Source organism: Somniosus microcephalus, chromosome 18 (assembly GCF_052327205.1).
Source record: "Somniosus microcephalus isolate GS21.2 chromosome 18, FLI_Smic_1.0, whole genome shotgun sequence".
NCBI classification, from domain to species: Eukaryota; Metazoa; Chordata; class Chondrichthyes; order Squaliformes; family Somniosidae; genus Somniosus; species Somniosus microcephalus.
Window position 1 is genome coordinate 79281573 of NC_141004.1, and position 23875 is coordinate 79305447.

The 23875-nt window shown below is 43.7% G+C and overlaps 1 protein-coding gene and 1 long non-coding RNA gene across 2 annotated transcripts in view; both read right to left on the reverse strand.

Annotated features, from left to right (window-relative positions):
- Positions 1-574, reverse strand: part of LOC147105396 (26S proteasome non-ATPase regulatory subunit 13-like) — a 62551-nt gene extending 61977 nt beyond the window's left edge. The window contains exon 1 of the mRNA XM_086011702.1: positions 411-574. Within this exon, the coding sequence (XP_085867828.1) occupies positions 411-508 (98 nt within the window). The 5' untranslated portion in view covers positions 509-574. The remainder of the gene's footprint in view (positions 1-410) is intronic.
- A 2740-nt stretch (positions 575-3314) lies between these two features.
- Positions 3315-16733, reverse strand: LOC147105397 (uncharacterized). The gene is made up of 3 exons (XR_015081748.1): positions 16365-16733; positions 3899-3958; positions 3315-3665 (listed from the first exon to the last, which is right to left on the reverse strand). It is a non-coding gene; the product is annotated as an uncharacterized LOC147105397 (long non-coding RNA).
- Positions 16734-23875: the final 7142 nt, after the last annotated feature.

Consider the following 23875-nt stretch of genomic DNA (forward strand, 5'->3'; position numbering starts at 1 on the left):
CTGAGCGTCTGCAGGAAGCTTCACCCTCAGCCTCACGCGGGGCCGCCGGCCATTCGCAACTGTTGGTGCTCCACACCCCCGGCTCCAGCACAGGCGGAGGCGGAGGAGCCCCTCCAGCCACGGCCTGCCAACCATGCCAGGGGGATGCAGCGCCGGGTCCATTTGGACCTGATCCCCGGCCCGGCCTCCAGCTCCACAGGGGGCGGGAGGCCCTACCTGCGGCCCAGTCCCCGCTCGCCATGTGAGGATGGAGGCCCTGCGGCCATTCCCAGCCCCAGGCCTGTCCCGGGGGCCGGGCCGCAGGGACACTGGAGCGGCGCCAGCCCAAGGCCCCGGTGCACCCGGCGGTGTGGGCCAGGCTCCAACCGGCCGGGGATACTCTCCACACCCAGGGCGGAGGTGGGCCGTACCTCCTGTTGTAGAAGGTCTCCATCCTCTGCCAGCGCTCCGACCCATCCCCGCTATCCGCCTCCTGCTGCCGCCGGAGGAAGCCCACCGGGTCCTTCATCCTGCCGCTCTCCACAGCCGCACTGCAGCTTCCAACCGGCCGCCTGCCGCCCTGGCAACCGTCACTCCGCCTCTGGCCCCGCCCCCTACCGCCCTGGCAACCGTCACTCCGCCTCTGGCCCCGCCCCCTGCCGCCCTGGCAACCGTCACTCCGCCTCCCCCTGCCGCCTGGCAACCGTCACTCCGCCTCTGGCCCCGCCCCCTGGTAACCGTCACTCCGCCTCTGGCCCCGCCCCCTGGTAACCGTCACTCCGCCTCTGGCCCCGCCCTGGTAACCGTCACTCCGCTTCGGGCCCCGCCCCCTGGTAACCGGTACTCCGCCTCTGGCCCCGCCCCCTGGTAACCGTCACTCCGCCTCGCCCCGCCCCCTGCCGCCCTGGTAACCGTCACTCCGCCTCTGGCCCCGCCCCCTGGTAACCGTAACTCCGCTTCTGGCCCCGCCCCCTGCCGCCCTGGTAACCGCCACTCCGCCTGTAGCCCCGCCCCCTGCTGCCCTGGTAACCGTCAATCTGGCCCCGCCCCTGCCGCACTGGCAACCGTCAATCTGGCCCCGCCCCCTGCCGCCCTGGTAACCGTCACTCCGCCTCTGGCCCCGCCCCTTGGTATCCGTCAATCTGGCCCCGCCCCGGTTGTCCTGGAGACGGGGTGTTCTCACTGCCTCCTGTCCTGCTGTCAGCAGCGAGAGAATTTGCTGCCATCCTGGCGCCTCATGTTGGCCAAAGGCCTGGCGAAGCCTGGGGCCCGCTGCCTATTGCAGCGCTCTGTGTGGGCACTGTGTGATACATCAGGGCGGGTGGAGTGGGCCGGCTCCATTCCCAACCCCAACCTCAATCCCCACCCGAACCCCAACATTAATCCAAACCCTGATCACAGCAGGAAGACCGTGATGATGAAGACACACCTGGCAGGCTCCAGCTCGGATACGGCACGGTGCGGAGTTCAGAGGATGGCTCCGAGGCGGGAGCCGCAGGTGGTGAGCCACTGACGGGCAGGAGTGGCCTGTAGCCAGGGCAGGGGGTGTCAGCTCACCAGAGGGCGAGGCCACACACAAGTTCTGCTGCAGAGGATTAAGATGTGGACTTCGATGGGCCAGGCTGGTGGGTGTACACACCAAAATGCTTGGTGCATTGGCTGGCCTGCAGTGTCAAGGAGCATGGAGGGGGCCGGCACCAACTTGGCACAGGGCTTTGCGAAGAGCTTGGAGCCCATCCTTTCCAGCATGGAAGTGGTGGCCAACTCCATCAACACACCTGTGGAACTCACTATGATGCAGCGTCTGATGGCCAATATCGCAGCTTCCATTGCAGCACAAGCAGCAGCCACCCAACGTCTGGGTGCTGCAGTGGAAGCTCAGACTGCTGCCATTGTGGCTGCGGTTACCAGTGTTCAAAGGGGCTTCCAGCATGTCACGGCAGTCCAGCAATCTGTCCTCCAACAGATTACTAGGATGACAAAAGCAAAATATGCTGGAAATCTGAAATAAAAACAGAAAATACTGGAAATACTCAGCAGGTCAGACAGCATCTGTGGAGAGAGAAACAGAGTTAACGTTTCTGGTCGATGACCTTTCGTCAGAACTAGATTACTAGGATTGCTGAGGTGGGTGGCAATGGCTCCATGGAGCACGAACCTGCTGTCCCCTCTCAGGATGAGAGCACTTGTGCTTGCACCCCTGCCACTTCACCAGTGCCCTTGCCTGTTAGCCAGCCAGCTCAGACTGCTGCCACCCAGGCCGAGATGGTACAGTCTGAAGCCAGGCCTTCTAGGCCCAGAGCTGCTTGAGGTCGTCCTCCAAAGCTATCTGCAGTCTCCTCCACTGAAAGTCAGCAGCCTTCCACCAGCCATGCTGCAGCCACTGGGGAAGCACCTTGTAGGAGCACCAGGACAGGCAAAGGCACACGGAAGACAGGCACTAAGGGAATGCACGAGGGTGAAACAGTTTATTTTTGTATGCAATATGGCATTATTTAATTTATAAATTTGGGTTGGAATGTGTATTTTGTGTTGGCTTTTAATATTGCATTGTGGGCAAGAGGATGATGTGATGGTCAATGACAGAGGGAGGGTAAGGAGTGTGGGACTGTTGGTGAATGAGGAATTGGGGTTGCGGTTACTGGTATCGCACTTAAATTAGTTCTTCAGTACAGCCCGGGCAGAACGGGGTTGTCTAGGCTGCAGCCTCCCTTCCTCTTCCTCCTCCTCGTCCTCATTTGCCTCCTGATCTGCCTCCTCCTCCTCAGTATCTCGCCTGATAGATGGTAGCAAGGGCTGTTCCCTCGTGATGGCAAGATTGTGCAGCATGCACCATACCACCACAAATCTTGAGACCCGCTCAGCTGAGTACTGCAGGGCTCCTCTGGAGGGTCCAGGCAGCGAAATCATTGCTTCAGCATGGCAATGGTCTGCTCTATCAGATTTCTTGCAGCAGCATGGCTCTCATTGTACGCCTGCTGCGCACGTGTGCGTGGGGCACGAACCGGAGTCAGGAGCCATGTTGTCAGCGGTTAGCCCTTATCGCCCAGTAGCCACCCTTTGGTTTGCCATGGTGGCTGAAATACAGCTGGCACACAGGACTGCCACAGAATGAATGCATCGTGACTGCTGCCAGGATACCGGGCATTGACCTGCCTGATGTGCTGCCTATGGTCACACGCCAGCTGCACATTGAGGGAGTGGAATCCTTTCAGTTCAGGTACATGGCAGAGTTGACACGAGGTGCTGGGAAAGCAATGTGCGTGCAGTCAATGGTACCCTGCCATGGGGAAAGCCTGAAAACCTTGCAAACACTTGTTCTCACTCTGCCTGCTTCTCTCTGGCACAGGGGAATTAAATAACGTTAGCTCTCATTGCATGGAAAGCTTCAGTGACCTCCCTTAGTGCACTGTAAACTGCAAGATGTTGCTTACATCTCCAGCAGCAGCCTGGAAGGAGCGAGACGCATAAAGGTTCAGATCCACGGTCACCTTCAGAGCCACTGGCGGTCCTTGCCCTGTTCTGAGGGTGGAGTTGAGGCTGCAACAGTTGGCAGATTCCAGATTATCAAAAGCTGGAAACCTTCAAGTGAAATAAGAGATTGGAAGACCATTTTCCCCCAACAGTGTGGTAGATCCGTGGGACCGATTCCAATCAGAAGTAGATAATGGTGGCATTTAACTTCTCTAAGAAAAGAAAGGATGAATACTTGGTTAAAAACTGGAATGAGGTTTATGGAGATAAAATCTGGATGTGTAGATACTCTGTGAAACACTATTTCTCAGTCCTCCTGAAGCAAGAGAGCATCATCTACGAAATACATTCAAACTACGGTGAACATGTGATATGGGCTCATATCCCGGATTATCTTTTGGGATCAGGGTGAAATTACGGAGATTAACTTTCTTTCAAGATTTACCTGTAGTTGTTAACTGCATTAGGAGGACTTCCATGACAGAATGGGCTGCAAGCGGTCAGTCTGATGGAAAGAATTAGAGAGTGAGTGAGAATCAGAGAAGAGGAAGAGACAAACATAGTTTTTACAAAAGCAAAATACTGCGGATGCTGGAAATCTGAAATAAAAACAGGAAATGCTGGAAATACTCAGCAGGCCAGGCAGAGGGAGGAAAGAACAGAAGGGAAGGTCTGATAGGATGGAAGGCAGGAGAGATTAAAAGACAAAAGGGATGATGGTGCAAGGCAAAAGGAGATAGTAATGAGACAAGGTAAGCATGCAGGTGCAGCAGGCGGTTAAGAAGGCAAATGGTATGTTGGCCTTCGTAGCGAGAGGATTCGAGTACAAGAGCAAGGATGTCTTGCTGCAGTTGTACAGGGCCTTGGTGAGACCACACCTTGAGTATTGTGTGCAGTTTTGGTCACCTTATCTGAGGAAGGATGTTCTTGCCTTGGAGGGAGTGCAGCGAAGATTCGCCAGACTGATACCTGGGATGGCAGGAATGACGTATGAGGAGAGATTGGGTCGATTGGGCTTATACTCGCTGGAGTTTAAAAGAATGAGAGGGGATCTCATTGAAACTTATAAAATTCTAACAGGACTAGATGCAGGAAGGATGTTCCCGATGGCGGGGGAGTCCAGAACCAGGGGTCACAGTCTAAGGATAAGGGGTAAGCCATTTAGGACTGAGATGTGGAGGAATTTCTTCACCCAGAGAGTGGTGAACCTGTGGAATTCTCTACCACACAAGGCAGTTGAGGCCAATTCATTAAATATATTCAAGAAGGAGTTAGATATATTTCTTGAGGCTAAAGGGATCAAGGGATATGGGGAGAAGGCAGGGACAGGGTACTGAATTTGGATGATCAGCCATGATCTCATTGAATGGCGGAGCAGGCTCGAGGGGCCGAATGGCCTACTCCTGCTCCTATCTTCTATGTTTCTATGTATGTAAAGATGACGCTAGATGTGGTGTAAATGGCAGAATCATCAACAGCTGCCATGTGAGAGAGAGAAAAAAAATTAAAATATTATTTTGTATTTTTTAATGTCTGCAAGCAATACCATGGAACTGCCCAAACTCTGCACACAAGAGCCGTCCAGCCAACAGTCTGATCTGGACTCAGGTTCCAGAGGGAAAAGGCAAGTGTCTAACCCATTGCACCATCCAGTTGCAATAATTGTAAAATACTTCTACTTTTTATAATTTTAATTACCATTTTAAAAAGGGGCTGGCTTAGGGGTTAAACACACAATTATTGTTTATGTTGTATAAACTTCAAACTTGCCAAATTTAACACTCATTCTTTCAAAAATGTTCAAAACGATTTCGCTGTTTTTCTGAAAACTGTCTGAATTCGCACAGTCTGACACATTACACAGCTTCTGAAGATAAGGGTATTTCTCAAAGACACACATTACTGTGAGGAAACTTCCCTTCCACCACTCTGTCATTATGGAAAGTTATTTATATTGTCTGTCATTCAATCTAGGGCAAGATTCTAACATTTCATTGCCCTTGTCCTCTGTCATTAAGGATCAACCAGAAAGCGGTGACTGAAGGGAAGAAGAGGCTGATGGGATCTGAGTGTCCATTCGAGGAATGTAGTTCACGACAGCTGAATTCCTCCTTACCTGTTCATTTCCACATTGACTGTCCCGTTATCTGGAATCCTGCTCTCTTCCAGACTTTATTAATCCTGCTACCCTTTGTCTCAGGCGCTAATGTGCAGTTCTTGAGCTGATAACCGATTTAACCAAAACCGAACACTTAGGAGATATCAAGTCACCATTACTGAGGAGAATATTCAACCTACCATTTGTGAGACCAACCACCATAGGGCTCCGGGACGGGGTGTCTGAGTGGAAACTGTTTACAAAGAGTGTCAGAAAATTATCACTGCAGCATCAGACACACAACAGGGCCTCGGAATCCACATCATAACAGTAATAGGGGATGCACATCATAACAGTAATAGGGGATCCACATCATAACAGTAATAGGGGATCCACATCATAACAGTAATAGGGAATCCACATCATAACAGTAATAGGGGATCCACATCATAACAGTAATAGGGAATCCACATCATAACAGTAATAGGGGATCCACATCATAACAGTAATAGGGGATCCACATCATAACAGTAATAGGGGATCCACATCATAACAGTAATAGGGAATCCACATCATAACAGTAATAGGGGATCCACATCACAACAGTAATAGGGGATCCACATCATAACAGTAATAGAGGATCCACATCATAACAGTAATAGGGAATCCACATCATAACAGTAATAGGGAATCCACATCATAACAGTAATAGGGGATCCACATCATAACAGTAATAGGGGATCCACATCATAACAGTAATAGGGGATCCACATCATAACAGTAATAGGGGATCCACATCATAACAGTAATAGGGGATCCACATCATAACAGTAATAGGGGATCCACATCATAAGAGTAATAGGGGATCCACATCATAACAGTAATAGGGGATCCACATCATAACAGTAATAGGGAATCCACATCACAACAGTAATAGGGGATCCACATCATAACAGTAATAGAGGATCCACATCATAACAGTAATAGGGAATCCACATCATAACAGTAATAGGGGATCCACATCATAACAGTAATAGGGGATCCACATCATAACAGTAATAGGGGATCCACATCAAAACAGTAATAGAGGATCCACATCATAACAGTAATAGGGAATCCACATCATAACAGTAATAGGGGATCCACATCATAACAGTAATAGGGGATCCACATCATAACAGTAATAGGGGATCCACATCATAACAGTAATAGAGGATCCACATCACAACAGTAATAGGGGATCCACATCATAACAGTAATAGAGGATCCACATCATAACAGTAATAGAGGATCCACATCATAACAGTAATAGGGAATCCACATCATAACAGTAATAGAGGATCCACATCATAACAGTAATAGGGGATCCACATCATAACAGTAATAGGGAATCCACATCATAACAGTAATAGAGGATCCACATCATAACAGTAATAGGGGATCCACATCATAACAGTAATAGGGAATCCACATCATAACAATAATAGGGAATCCACATCATAACAGTAATAGGGAATCCACATCACAACAGTAATAGGGGATCCACATCATAACAGTAATAGGGGATCCACATCATAACAGTAATAGAGGATCCACATCATAACAGTAATAGGGAATCCACATCATAACAGTAATAGGGGATCCACATCATAACAGTAATAGGGGATCCACATCATAACAGTAATAGAGGATCCACATCATAACAGTAATAGGGAATCCACATCATAACAGTAATAGGGGATCCACATCATAACAGTAATAGGGGATCCACATCATAACAGTAATAGAGGATCCACATCATAACAGTAATAGGGGATCCACATCATAACAGTAATAGGGAATCCACATCATAACAGTAATAGGGGATCCACATCATAACAGTAATAGGGGATCCACATCATAACAGTAATAGGGGATCCACATCATAACAGTAATAGGGGATCCACATCATAACATAATAGAGGATCCACATCATAACAGTAATAGAGGATCCACATCATAACAGTAATAGAGGATCCACATCATAACAGTAATAGGGAATCCACATCATAACAGTAATAGGGGATCCACATCATAACAGTAATAGGGGATCCACATCATAACAGTAATAGAGGATCCACATCATAACAGTAATAGGGAATCCACATCATAACAGTAATAGGGGATCCACATCATAACAGTAATAGGGAATCCACATCATAACAGTAATAGGGAATCCACATCATAACAGTAATAGGGGATCCACATCATAACAGTAATAGGGGATCCACATCATAACAGTAATAGGGGATCCACATCATAACAGTAATAGGGGATCCACATCATAACAGTAATAGAGGATCCACATCATAACAGTAATAGAGGATCCACATCATAACAGTAATAGGGGATCCACATCATAACAGTAATAGGGGATCCACATCATAACAGTAATAGGGGATCCACATCATAACAGTAATAGGGGATCCACATCATAACAGTAATAGGGGATCCACATCATAACAGTAATAGAGGATCCACATCATAACAGTAATAGGGGATCCACATCATAACAGTAATAGGGGATCCACATCATAACAGTAATAGGGGATCCACATCATAACAGTAATAGGGGATCCACGTCATAACAGTAATAGGGGATCCACATCATAACCGTAATAGGGGATCCACGTCATAACAGTAATAGCTGATCCACATCATAACCGTAATAGGGGATCCACATCATAACAGTAATAGAGGATCCACATCATAACAGTAATAGGGGATCCACATCATAACAGTAATAGGGGATCCACATCATAACAGTAATAGAGGATCCACATCATAACAGTAATAGAGGATCCACATCATAACAGTAATAGGGGATCCACATCAAAACAGTAATAGAGGATCCACATCATAACAGTAATAGGGGATCCACGTCATAACAGTAATAGGGAATCCACATCATAACAGTAATAGGGAATCCACATCATAACAGTAATAGGGGATCCACATCATAACAGTAATCGGGGATCCACATCATAACAGTAATAGGGAATCCACATCATAACAGTAATAGGGGATCCACATCATAACAGTAATAGGGGATCCACATCATAACAGTAATAGTGGATCCACATCATAACAGTAATAGGGGATCCACATCATAACAGTAATAGGGGATCCACATCATAACAGTAATAGGGAATCCACATCATAACAGTAATAGGGGATCCACATCACAACAGTAATAGGGGATCCACATCATAACAGTAATAGGGAATCCACATCATAACAGTAATAGGGAATCCACATCATAACAGTAATAGGGGATCCACATCATAACAGTAATAGGGGATCCACATCATAACAGTAATAGGGGATCCACATCATAACAGTAATAGGGGATCCACATCATAACAGTAATAGGGGATCCACATCATAACAGTAATAGGGGATCCACATCATAACAGTAATAGGGGATCCACATCATAACAGTAATAGGGGATCCACATCATAACAGTAATAGGGGATCCACATCATAAGAGTAATAGGGAATCCACATCACAACAGTAATAGGGGATCCACATCATAACAGTAATAGAGGATCCACATCATAACAGTAATAGAGGATCCACATCATAACAGTAATAGGGAATCCACATCATAACAGTAATAGAGGATCCACATCATAACAGTAATAGGGGATCCACATCATAACAGTAATAGGGAATCCACATCATAACAGTAATAGAGGATCCACATCATAACAGTAATAGGGGATCCACATCATAACAGTAATAGGGAATCCACATCATAACAATAATAGGGAATCCACATCATAACAGTAATAGGGAATCCACATCATAACAGTAATAGGGAATCCACATCATAACAATAATAGGGAATCCACATCATAACAGTAATAGGGAATCCACATCACAACAGTAATAGGGGGTCCACATCATAACAGTAATAGGGGATCCACATCATAACAGTAATAGAGGATCCACATCATAACAGTAATAGGGAATCCACATCATAACAGTAATAGGGGATCCACATCATAACAGTAATAGGGGATCCACATCATAACAGTAATAGAGGATCCACATCATAACAGTAATAGGGAATCCACATCATAACAGTAATAGGGGATCCACATCATAACAGTAATAGGGAATCCACATCATAACAGTAATAGGGGATCCACATCATAACAGTAATAGGGGATCCACATCATAACAGTAATAGGGGATCCACATCATAACATAATAGAGGATCCACATCATAACAGTAATAGAGGATCCACATCATAACAGTAATAGAGGATCCACATCATAACAGTAATAGGGAATCCACATCATAACAGTAATAGGGGATCCACATCATAACAGTAATAGGGGATCCACATCATAACAGTAATAGAGGATCCACATCATAACAGTAATAGGGAATCCACATCATAACAGTAATAGGGGATCCACATCATAACAGTAATAGGGAATCCACATCATAACAGTAATAGGGAATCCACATCATAACAGTAATAGGGGATCCACATCATAACAGTAATAGGGGATCCACATCATAACAGTAATAGGGGATCCACATCATAACAGTAATAGGGGATCCACATCATAACAGTAATAGAGGATCCACATCATAACAGTAATAGAGGATCCACATCATAACAGTAATAGGGGATCCACATCATAACAGTAATAGGGGATCCACATCATAACAGTAATAGGGGATCCACATCATAACAGTAATAGGGGATCCACATCATAACAGTAATAGGGGATCCACATCATAACAGTAATAGAGGATCCACATCATAACAGTAATAGGGGATCCACATCATAACAGTAATAGGGGATCCACATCATAACAGTAATAGGGGATCCACATCATAACAGTAATAGGGGATCCACGTCATAACAGTAATAGGGGATCCACATCATAACCGTAATAGGGGATCCACGTCATAACAGTAATAGCTGATCCACATCATAACCGTAATAGGGGATCCACATCATAACAGTAATAGAGGATCCACATCATAACAGTAATAGGGGATCCACATCATAACAGTAATAGGGGATCCACATCATAACAGTAATAGAGGATCCACATCATAACAGTAATAGAGGATCCACATCATAACAGTAATAGGGGATCCACATCAAAACAGTAATAGAGGATCCACATCATAACAGTAATAGGGGATCCACGTCATAACAGTAATAGGGAATCCACATCATAACAGTAATAGGGGATCCACATCATAACAGTAATCGGGGATCCACATCATAACAGTAATAGGGAATCCACATCACAACAGTAATAGGGGATCCACATCAAAACAGTAACAGAGGATCCACATCATAACAGTAATAGGGAATCCACATCATAACAGTAATAGGGAATCCACATCACAACAGTAATAGGGGATCCACATCAAAACAGTAATAGAGGATCCACATCATAACAGTAATAGGGGATCCACGTCATAACAGTAATAGGGAATCCACATCATAACAGTAATAGGGGATCCACATCATAACAGTAATCGGGGATCCACATCATAACAGTAATAGGGAATCCACATCACAACAGTAATAGGGGATCCACATCAAAACAGTAATAGAGGATCCACATCATAACAGTAATAGGGAATCCACATCATAACAGTAATAGGGAATCCACATCACAACAGTAATAGGGGATCCACATCATAACAGTAATAGAGGATCCACATCATAACAGTAATAGAGGATCCACATCATAACAGTAATAGGGGATCCACATCAAAACAGTAATAGAGGATCCACATCATAACAGTAATAGGGGATCCACGTCATAACAGTAATAGGGAATCCACATCATAACAGTAATGGGGGATCCACATCATAACAGTAATAGGGGATCCACATCACAACAGTAATAGGGGATCAACATCATAACAGTAATAGAGGATCCACATCATAACAGTAATAGGGGATCCACATCATAACAGTAATAGAGGATCCACATCATAACAGTAATAGGGAATCCACATCATAACAGTAATAGGGGATCCACATCATAACAGTAATAGGGGATCCACATCATAACAGTAATAGAGGATCCACATCATAACAGTAATAGGGAATCCACATCATAACAGTAATAGGGGATCCACATCATAACAGTAATAGGGAATCCACATCATAAAAGTAATAGGGAATCCACATCATAACAGTAATAGGGGATCCACATCATAACAGTAATAGAGGATCCACATCATAACAGTAATAGGGAATCCACATCATAACAGTAATAGGGGATCCACATCATAACAGTAATAGGGGATCCACATCATAACAGTAATAGGGAATCCACATCATAACAGTAATAGGGGATCCACATCATAACAGTAATAGGGGATCCACATCATAACAGTAATAGAGGATCCACATCATAACAGTAATAGGGGATCCACATCATAACAGTAATAGGGGATCCACATCATAACAGTAATAGAGGATCCACATCATAACAGTAATAGGGGATCCACATCATAACAGTAATAGGGGATCCACATCATAACAGTAATAGGGGATCCACATCATAACAGTAATAGGGGATCCACATCATAACAGTAATAGAGGATCCACATCATAACAGTAATAGGGGATCCACATCATAACAGTAATAGGGGATCCACATCATAACAGTAATAGAGGATCCACATCATAACAGTAATAGGGGATCCACATCATAACAGTAATAGAGGATCCACATCATAACAGTAATAGAGGATCCACATCATAACAGTAATAGGGGATCCACATCATAACAGTAATAGGGGATCCACATCATAACAGTAATAGGGGATCCACATCATAACAGTAATAGGGGATCCACATCATAACAGTAATAGGGGATCCACATCATAACAGTAATAGAGGATCCACATCATAACAGTAATAGGGGATCCACATCATAACAGTAATAGGGGATCCACATCATAACAGTAATAGGGGATCCACATCATAACAGTAATAGGGGATCCACATCATAACAGTAATAGGGGATCCACGTCATAACAGTAATAGGGGATCCACATCATAACCGTAATAGGGGATCCACGTCATAACAGTAATAGCTGATCCACATCATAACCGTAATAGGGGATCCACATCATAACAGTAATAGAGGATCCACATCATAACAGTAATAGGGGATCCACATCATAACAGTAATAGGGGATCCACATCATAACAGTAATAGAGGATCCACATCATAACAGTAATAGAGGATCCACATCATAACAGTAATAGGGGATCCACATCAAAACAGTAATAGAGGATCCACATCATAACAGTAATAGGGGATCCACGTCATAACAGTAATAGGGAATCCACATCATAACAGTAATAGGGGATCCACATCATAACAGTAATCGGGGATCCACATCATAACAGTAATAGGGAATCCACATCACAACAGTAATAGGGGATCCACATCAAAACAGTAATAGAGGATCCACATCATAACAGTAATAGGGAATCCACATCATAACAGTAATAGGGAATCCACATCACAACAGTAATAGGGGATCCACATCAAAACAGTAATAGAGGATCCACATCATAACAGTAATAGGGGATCCACGTCATAACAGTAATAGGGAATCCACATCATAACAGTAATAGGGGATCCACATCATAACAGTAATCGGGGATCCACATCATAACAGTAATAGGGAATCCACATCACAACAGTAATAGGGGATCCACATCAAAACAGTAATAGAGGATCCACATCATAACAGTAATAGGGAATCCACATCATAACAGTAATAGGGAATCCACATCACAACAGTAATAGGGGATCCACATCATAACAGTAATAGAGGATCCACATCATAACAGTAATAGAGGATCCACATCATAACAGTAATAGGGGATCCACATCATAACAGTAATAGAGGATCCACATCATAACAGTAATAGAGGATCCACATCATAACAGTAATAGGGGATCCACATCATAACAGTAATAGGGGATCCACATCATAACAGTAATAGGGGATCCACATCATAACAGTAATAGGGGATCCACATCAAAGGGGTTATGTGCAAAATCACTAAGAGCTGAGGAGAAGCCAGGTGGTGATAAAATGTCTGCCCAGCTCAAGGACTTTATACAATGGAGCCTTGCAAGAATAAGATAAGGCATAGTTACCAAGCTACACACAGCTAATGCTGAACTGTGAGAAAGATTTAATAAAATCAGCTAAACTTAAAGTAGTAACATAAAGAAACAAAATGGCTTGCGTAGATTATTAAAGAAGCCTCAGCCTAGCAAATATGGTCTGGCTGCCTGTAGAACCAGACGTCATAATCCAGGTGGCAGAGATAAGAAACAGAACAGAAAGAATGGGCTCTGTTACAAACGAGTTGTTGATACTGTAACCTATGACCTGCAGCCCAGTATTGCAGACCAAGAAGGGTCACGAGGGCCTAACCGGCAGAATGATTGCAGGGGAGGATTAATTAGCTATTGTATTGAAGGGGTTAAATTGAACCCTCTCAGAATTCAGACAGCCGAGGTGACCACTACTTAAGTGATGCCAGCAAAATTAAAATCAGAACAAAGGAGTGGGGTCATGTGAAAGTGATTAAAAGAAACCAGGTTGAGATAAGAAATATCACAATAAAAATTGACTTACGTAAAAAGGCAAAACTAAACAAAGAACAATGTGAGAAGCTTCGAAAAACCAAGATAAGACGCAGTTGTGGGACCAGACAGAATATATGCGTTTTGTGTAAGTGATAAGGAATGTGCTGCTTTAGCTAAAAATTGTAGACACAGCAGAATATAGGGGTCATGGGAATTTGACCTGTGACCAAAGGCATAGTAAGATGTAACTAACCATTACTAATACTGAAAAGAATCCATATGTGATCAGGTGATTATTGTAATACAATGTGATTGGATGAAAATAGAATAAAAAGCTGTACCAACCAAGAGAGAACGAGAAGGTGCTCGCACAGACCGTGGGGTCTGAGACTCTTCTCCCAGAGCTCTGATAATAAACTGCATCTTTTTACTTTTACATGGTTTAGATGTGAATTTATTTTCACCACAACAAATTGGTGCTGCGAGCAGGGTACTTCAGAACTGGAAGACCGCCTGCACCACTGAACGGGGCGAGTCGTCAAATCTTGACCGTCCAGAAATTGGATCACTCGGAAGGGCGGTGTGACAGCGACGCAGTACCAAAAGAATCTGGTATCCGTGACGGGTGAGAGATGCAGTTTAAATAGTGGATAAGTTTAAATAGTGGATAAATTCAAATAGTGGATAAGTCTAAATAAGTGGTTAAGTTGATTGACATCTGATGTGTTATTTCGGAATGTAAATGTCTCGAGGACCCATACTGAGCCGGAATTAAGAGGGCAATTGGGCCCCATGTGAAGGCCAGAGTTAGTTGGGAATCCGAGACAGACTAAAAGTCTCTCTGTTGTATTGCATGACGCGACGTATGGTAATAATAATGTATTAACGGCTACAAGTGAAATAATCACCTCTGACAGCGAGATAGTTACAAGTCAGGACCGCCATCACTAGTGGTGGATGATAGGTAGACCTCTGAGAACGAGTTACTAGGGAGGACCGGAACGCGGTAGACTAGTATCAAAAATAATACATTATGGCAGAAGGCGGAGGCCCAGATAGGGGACTGCCGGGCTCATTGAGTTGGCTCTATGCTGACGATCAGAAGGGTTTGATAGATAAGATGAAAAAGGATGGATGGGATCCGTCTAAGGTACCAGTGTACCAACGAGAATGGTGGGAGACACAAAAGGGAAGTAAGACAAAGAAAGCGGGAGTTATATTGGTACAACAATTAGTAACGGTCATTCAAAAGACCGAGGAAATTAAAACGAAAATCTACAGGAGCAGGTGACAAAATTAGAGAAAAAAAATTGGCAAAACTAAAGGATAAACAAGGAGAAAGAAGATAGGGACACCGATGGAAAAAGAGGGAAAAAAAAGAGAAACTTAAAGTTTTACTGACATGGAAGTTATTAACATTTGTGCTGAGACAAATAAAACACAAGATTTGCTGAGTGAAAGGAACCTTAAAAAATGCTGGAATTTCAGTTTGTGTGAAAGTTTTCCTGACTATGAATGTTTAAGAAGTTACAGTATTTCTTTTGTCTGAAAGTCTGTCTTTAAAAGAAAGATTCTGTTATGTTTGTTTTAGCTCCACCCACTTCTCTGTGTTAAAAGCGTTTAAAAACTTTTGTCTTGTCTTGGATTTTGGAAGCATGTGCGAATAAGATTGTGCCCCAAGAATTGAAAAAAAACCTTTGAACTAATTTAAGTTAAGCTGGTATGTAAAAACTGAGAAGAGCAACAAAAAGTTTGTATAACAAAAGATTAAGTTTCAGTCTAAGATTTAACCTTGGAGTCGCGGTTGCTATGGTGAAATCTTCTAAAGCAGTTTGATTTGATAAGAAAATATGACGTAATTTACTGTTTTCTACAAGAATGTGCTATTTTGTTTTGTTTGTCTGTCCATAGTTTTACAAAAGATAAGCTTCTGCCTTAAAGTTACAGTTGCCAATGTGCTTGGAAGAAAATTAATTTGAATGTTTACAAGATCTGGATTAAATTGGAGTTATGAGGTTAATTAACCTATTAAAACCAGACTTTCATTGTGGCCACGGTGAAATTTTGGTTGGTGTAAATTTGTGTAGACCGCATTGAATAAGATAACTCCGCTCCGCAAGAACATCCGATAGTTGCAGAGTTCCTTACAAAGACTTACTTAGCTTGTGAACTTTGCTCATTCCCGTCTTTCTTACCTCCGTGTTCGTGTTTAGTTAAAGTGTGAAAACACAACTGTCTTTCGATCAGGAAAGTGTTTTTTTTTTTGATTTACGTGAATTGACGCAGTTGCGTGCATTTGATAATGTTTTGCTCCACCTTCTTAAAAACCTGCAAAGGAGTTAACCCTTTCCACTGACAGCTGTTTAAGTTCACCAAGCAACAACTTTAGTATGAAATCTAAAGATATTGGACATTATTAAATTTAAGTTTCTTAATTTTAAGTTATTATTTCACCACAGTGACAGAGGGAAAATTAAGATTTGATAAATTAACCCCTTGGGCTCTAAGCAGAGTCACAATGGATTCCCTTCTTTCATCTGTTATATGGAAGTTACCTTGTAAACTATTTGCAGCACTTCTGTCTCTAATGTTAAAAACACTGTGTAAGCTACCTAGCCTGAGAATCACTTGTTCCTGAAATTGGAAATGGAAGATAAATTGATAGAGATGAAATTGAACATTGACAAAACCTGTCAGTTCAACTGTACTGCTATTTGGATTTTGGGATAATTTTGAAATGACAAAATGGACTCAGGCACAATATATTTGGTTACTTTTGGGAAAATAAAAGATCCTCTAAAAATAATGATAATAAAATGTGTTAATAACTTGGATCAAGTGAGAACGTTTGATCTATGTTTTCTATCTTAAATATTGTACTGGACGGTAAAGTTTTTCCAGGACTCATGAATGAGATATGAATGGTAATTAAAGGAAAGTGATTGAGGGTGTAAGATTGAAACAGGAGAATTACACTACTGAATGGGAACTTGCAAAATGCTCTCAGGCAGTTTAAAAGAGCAGAAACAAAACTGAAAAAAAAATCAGTCTGAACTCGATGATCTGAAACAAGAAGAAAATAATTTGAACGGCTGCTTACTAAATCTCCAGGTAGATTGCCAGACCAAGGAAGAACTGGTTTCAGACTTGGAGAATAAATTAATGAAGTCAAAGCAGAATGAAAATTCTCTTGCCTCCCTTCTAGCTGAGAAGGAAGATGCTTTACTTGAAAAAGTTGACAGGTTAAAGCAGTTTTCGGAAAACATTGAGAAAAGTCAGGCAACAATAGAGACCGTGGAAAAAGAAAAGTTGAATCTTGAGAATAACTTTAAGCAACAGATTATGCTTTTAGAGAGCCTAATAGCTGAGAAAACCGCATTAGTGAAAGCACAACTACAGGAAAGAGCTCAGGTCAAAGCTTAAATAGCAGCAAGTAAGACCTTGAAGAAGTATTCAGCCATTAGACGACTACAATCTTTTGATAAGATACCTGAAAACCCGAGAAAGGCTTGTATTGGATGGCATGGGTGGCATGATATTGTGCAACTGTGATTTGTAACGTATGAAGTAATTACCATCCAGGAATGTATGGTGAATTTGCACTGAAGGACGGGTCTCAGACATGCTCAGTTACTTGACAACAGCAAAACATGAAATAGTTAATGTGGCTCAGGAGAGCGAGACAACTTTTAAAGCATTGACACATACTCCATCGAGAAACTATCTAATTAATGAAACAATCAGAATAGAGTTAAACACACTGGTATACCTGTTAGAGGGATTGAAATTGAAGTTGAAGTGGAGAGTTACATGGAATCTAGATTGATACAATTGAGGGCCAAGGAGAAATCATGTTTAGTAAGAATTATCCACAAGATGGATACGAGCAAAAAAGAGATCTGGAGAATCTTTTAAATCCATGATTTGTTGATTAGATGTTGAACTGTAATGTATTTGATATGATTGTAAGACTGAATTTAACTGTGACTGTAATAACTGTGTTTTGTAGGTAACAGAGCGTGGGAAAAACCAGTACGAATCCAGTATGAGGTGATTTTAGTGGTGCCTCCTGTGTCACTACTACTGCAATTACCATGCTTTACGGGTCTAACAGGACCTGTCCCATCAACCAACATGTTTTTAAGTATGAGCTACACAATTATGTGGCACAATTCGGATACTCGGATATGACATTCCCCTGTTGTTTGTGGGTTTCAGTGAGCTCATGATGCGACTGAACTCCTCCCTAAAGCATTTGTGTGTTTTGGAGCAAGACAACTCGAGAATAGATATTGAAATTGACAGCATAGCGGACAACTCACATTGATGGGATATTGGGCTTAATACAGCAGCACACCCTGAGGTTTGTATTATTTCACATGCTCTGGTAGTTATCCAACTTATAATGATAGTGTATTTGATATATGTAACGTGTGGAGTAAGACTTTGATACATAAGCCAATTGGGTACTCATGCCCATGACTGACAAGCACTAACAAATTAATTGAGCACACCAAAAGAGAAGATCCGAAGCGATGTAGAGGAGACCCCAGGCGGGGTAACAGCAGGAAAGATAGAAGAAACAGAGGATGCCCCAGGCGGGGCAGAATTGGAACACCGGAACAGTGAATTGAATTTGAGTAAGGGGTCAGAGGTTGCTCCTTCTCCTCAAAGGAATGGACTGTAAGGAAGGGAGAAATCTTCAAGACTCCCTACTAACTAACGCCCAAGTTGAGAGAGCAATAAGAGCTAGCTAGATTAGTCAAGAGTCGATTGTGAGAAGTCAATAAGGATATTTCCTCAAAAAAAAAGGGAATTGTAAGAAATAGCTATTAGATTCAAAGATGGGTTTTAATTCTTAGACCAGGGACTGACAACAGGCAAGCGGAAAAAGATAGCATAAATGCCAGCAAGGTCGAATATCAAGCATCAAAAGACAAATAGAAATGATAAGGACTTATAATTGTCATTATAGTTGTAGTATTATTTTGTGTTATAATGACGGTATAGGGCAGCTGCGTCCCGAGTAGTGCCGGTTGCTACAGTTGATATAATCAATATTGAGCCAGAAACCGAACAGTTAATGCGGGATAATGAACTGATAGAGATAGGAACATACATGTAAAGTTCTTTGTTCATTTTCACAGACTACCACGCCTAGCTCAACAAGATAGACAGAGGGGAAAGACGAACTTAGGTACTAAGTTTAAGCCATCAGTATAGGAGTAATCCCGGGGATGATAAAAGTGGAAGAGAAGTTGGTATCCCTAGCCAAAGTTTAAATTTGGTGCGGGACCAACAGGAGGGATTGAAAGGGTTAAAAGCAAATCCTCTCAGTGTTTAAAATGCAGAGCAAACAAATTACTTTAGACAAAGGAAAGAGAAAGGGGTTATGTGCGAGATCACTAAGAGCTGAGGAGAAGCCAGGTGATGATAAAATGTCTGCCCAGCTCAAGGACTTTATATAATGGAGCCTTACAAGAATAAGACAAGGCATAGCCACCAAGCTACACACAGCTAATGCTGAACTGTGAGAAAGGTTTAATAAAATCAGCTAAACTTAAAGTAGTAACATAAAGAAACAAAATGGCTTGCGTAGATTATTAAAGAAGCCTCAGCCTAGCAAATATGGTCTGGCAGCCTGTAGAACCAGACGTCATAATCCAGGTGGCAGAGATAAGAAACAGAACAGAAAGAATGGGCTCAGTTACAAACGAGTTGTTGATACTGTAACCTATGACCTGCAGCCCAGTATTGCAGACCAAGAAGGGTCACGAGGGCCTAACCGCCAGAATGATTGCAGGGGAGGATTAATTAGCTATTGAAGGGGTTAAATTGAACCCTCTCAGAATTCGGACAGCCGAGGTGACCACTACTTAAGTGATGCCAGCAAAATTAAAATCAGAACAAAGGAGTGGGGTCAAGTGAAAGTGATTAAAAGAAACCAGGTTGAGATAAGAAATATCACAATAAAAATTGACTTACGTAAAAAGGCAAAACTAAACAAAGAACAATGTGAGAAGCTTCGAAAAACCAAGATAAGACGCAGTTGTGGGACCAGACAGAATATGTGCGTTTTGCGTAAGTGATAAGGAATGTGCTGCTTTAGCTAAAAATTGTAGACACAGCAGAATATAGGGGTCATGGGAATTTGACCTGTGACCAAAGGCATAGTAAGATGTAACTAACCTTTACTAATACTGAAAAGAATCCATATGTGATCAGGTGATTATTGTAATACAATGTGATCAGGTGATTATTGTAATACAATGTGATTGGATGAAAATAGAATAAAAAGCTGTACCAACCAAGAGAGAACGAGAAGGTGCTCGCACAGACCGTGGGGTCTGAGACTCTTCTCCCAGAGCTCTGATAATAAACTGCATCTTTTTACTTTTACATGGTTTAGATGTGAATTTATTTTCACCACAACATGGATCAAAGGGGGCATGTGGCATTAAAAAATATTTGCAATATCTTACTGTGATACTGTGAGAGGCCTTTTCATGCTATCAACCTTGGCTCAGTGGTAGTACTCTCGCCTCAGAGTCAGAAGGTGTGGGCTCAAATCCCACTCCAGTGACTTGAGCACAAAATCCAGGTTGACACTCCTAGTGCAGTACTGAGAGAGTGCTGCACTGTCAGAGGTGCCGTCTTTCAGATGAGACGTTAAACCGAGGCCCCGTCTGCTCTCTCAGGTGGACGCAAAAGATCCCAGGGCACTATTCAAAGAAGAGCAGGTGAGTTCTCCCAGTGTTCTGTCAATTGACATCACTAAAACAGATTATCTGGTCATTTATCTCATTGCTGTTTGTGGGAATTTGCTGTGTGTAAATTGGTTGCTGTGTTCCCCTACATTTCAAAAGTATTTTATTGGCTGTAAATTGTTTTGGGATGTTGTGAAAAGTACTATGTAAATGCAAGTTCTTTCTTTTCAATGTTAAAGGTGTCACATTTCTCTTTCAAAGAATCACTCGTGGCTTTATGTTGCTGTTATTTTACACTGACAGTACACGGATACAAAAAAGTGCTTTCAGTTTTCGTACAGTTGTAGACTCCAGCCATTGGGTACTGCTGTGGAGCAGTTTAACTTTCTGAGCTTCCAGTTTCTCAGCCATGTTGATCGAGATAATAGGTAAGGACTACATTTTACATTTAAATCTATTTAAATCTGCTCTCTCGGGTGGATGTGGATGACCCCGGGGAGTTATTATTTGGTCATTACCCCATTGCTGTTTGTGGGGGCTTGCTGTGCGCAAATTGGCTGTCATGGTTCCTACATTACAACAGTGACTAGACTGCAAAAGCATTTCATTGGCTGTAAAGTGCTTTGGGACGTCCTGGAGTCATGAAAGCTGCTATATAAATGCAAATCTTAGGTAAATAATTGTAATTATTTATAAACAGCTGAGGTCAATCAGATGCAATTGTAACTTGATGTGCAGAACAATGGGAGGCCCTCAAAGAGGAGACAGTTCGGGTAAAGTAGACACATTCCCTTGAGGGGGAAAGGAAGAGCATTCAAAGATAGAGATCAAACTGAAACAGAAACAAGAGGCAAATGTAAGATTCATAATACAGTAGAGCACCAATGTAAATACCGAAAGTACAGAGGCAATCTAAAAAAAAGGAATAAGAGGACAAAGAGAGACTATGAGAATAGATTAACAGCTAACATAAAGGAGAACCAAAAGTCTTTTATAAACATATAAATAGTAAAAAAAATGTAGTCAAAGGGAGGGTGGGGCCGATTAGGGACCATAAAGGAGATTATCTTGTGGAGGCAGAGGGCCTGGCTGAGGTACTAAATGAGTACATTGCATCAGTCTTCACTAGATAAGGGGAAGCTGCCAATGTAGCAGTAAAGGAGGAGGCAATAGCGATATTGGATAGGATAAAAATAGATAAAGGGGAGGTACTTAAATGGTTGGCAGTCCTCAAAGTAGAAAAGTCACCCGGTCCGGATGGGATGTGTCCGAGGTTACTGAGGGAAGTAAGGGTGGAAATTGCTGCGTCTCTGGCCACAATCTTCCAATCCCCATTAGATATGGGGGTGGTGCCAGAGGACTGGAGCATTGCAAATGTTACATTGTAGGTATTCGGGTTCACCAATTGTAGGTGTTGGACGAATGCCTATCAAATAATCGAGGTCGACTCCAGGAGAACAATCAAAAAGGTTTTTAATGCAGGAACAGAGGAATTCAAACAGGTTGCTGAGCTCGCTACAGGAGAGCCATAAAATAGGTCTTCACCAGACGGAGACGCCACGAGGACTGAGTAGGCAGTCCCGTGGATTGCGTGATGATGTCATCGCGTTCTTCCCGCGCTTGGGTAGTCACGTGACTTGCGTGATGACGTCATCGCGTTTGCCCGCGCTTGGGACGGTCACGTGATGTTCGACGTGACGTCATCGCGTTAACCCGCGTCATCGCGTTCGCCCGCACTCCCAAAGGAGGAAAGCCCCGCACCGGCTACATCGTTACGTTAAAGGCAATTATGTATGGTAAGTAAGGGACACTCGGTGGTACCGCTATATGCGCCCCCCCAGAATTCGCTTTAACGGACGTCGAACGGTGAGGTGGTCTGACGAGCCTGGCTGAATGACTCCTGTAGCCTCGAGACGGAGACTGCTGGGTGGTTGGTGGTCTGGCGGGCGGTCGTACTTGGGTTGGCGTAATGACGATGGGTGGCTGGTGGTCAGGCGGATGATCGTACCAGGTGTGCCGTAACGATGATGGGTAGCTGATGGTCAGGCGGGCGGTCATGCTGTCTCAATGTGGCGGGCGAGGTCGAAATATGTGGTCCGGTAGACGGGGTCTTGAGAGGATCCTGATGCGTGTAAGGGTGAATAAAATGTATTCAGCCCTGTGAAGGACCGTGGAAGCGTGTGACCTCTGTAGCCCGTGGTTCGAAACGGGCGCCGGGGCGAAACAGCTGGCCGCGTCATAGCGACTGGCAGGTTGGGCAGACGCGGACCATGGTTCTGTCATTGTTGGAAAAAGGTCCCCAGTCTGACGAAATCCGCAGGAACGCCGAACGGGTGATCCAGGAGGAAAAAAACGTGGGTCTGGGCAGGTCGGTGAACTCGCCGACAGGCGAGCGAACTCTTCGGCAGTCGGGAATGCACGGAACAGTGCATGCCATAGTGCTACTACGGTAACACAGAAGAGAGTGAACCGTTGCTGCGTTGATCAGTGATCGGTGATGACAACAATTTTCATGTGGCCGATCGCGGCCGCGGGATGCCCGGTGGACCCGCCCTCGATGGTCGCAGTGTCAGTAGATGTTTGCTTTCGTTGAGGGGAACACTGTAGAGAGGGCGGCAACGCTTCTAGTTGTTGTGGATTTCGGTAGGGGGATAATTGCCGGGAGGGCGGCAACGCTTCTAGTTGTTGTGGATTTCGGTAGGGGGAAAACTGCCAGGAGGGCGGCAACGCTTCTAGTTGTTGTTGATTTCGGGGGAAAACTGCCAGGAGGGTGGCAACGCTTCTAGTTGTTGGTTATGGGGAAAAACTGTCGGGAGGGCGGCAACGCTTCTCTTTCGCGCCGAAAAGCGTGGTAGAAAAGACAGACCAGCAGGCTGACAGGCTGGTGCGGCGTCGGCGGGGGTGGGTCCCCGTGGTTTGCGAGGGACGAATCCTCGTGGGTTGCGAGGAGCGAATCCTCGTG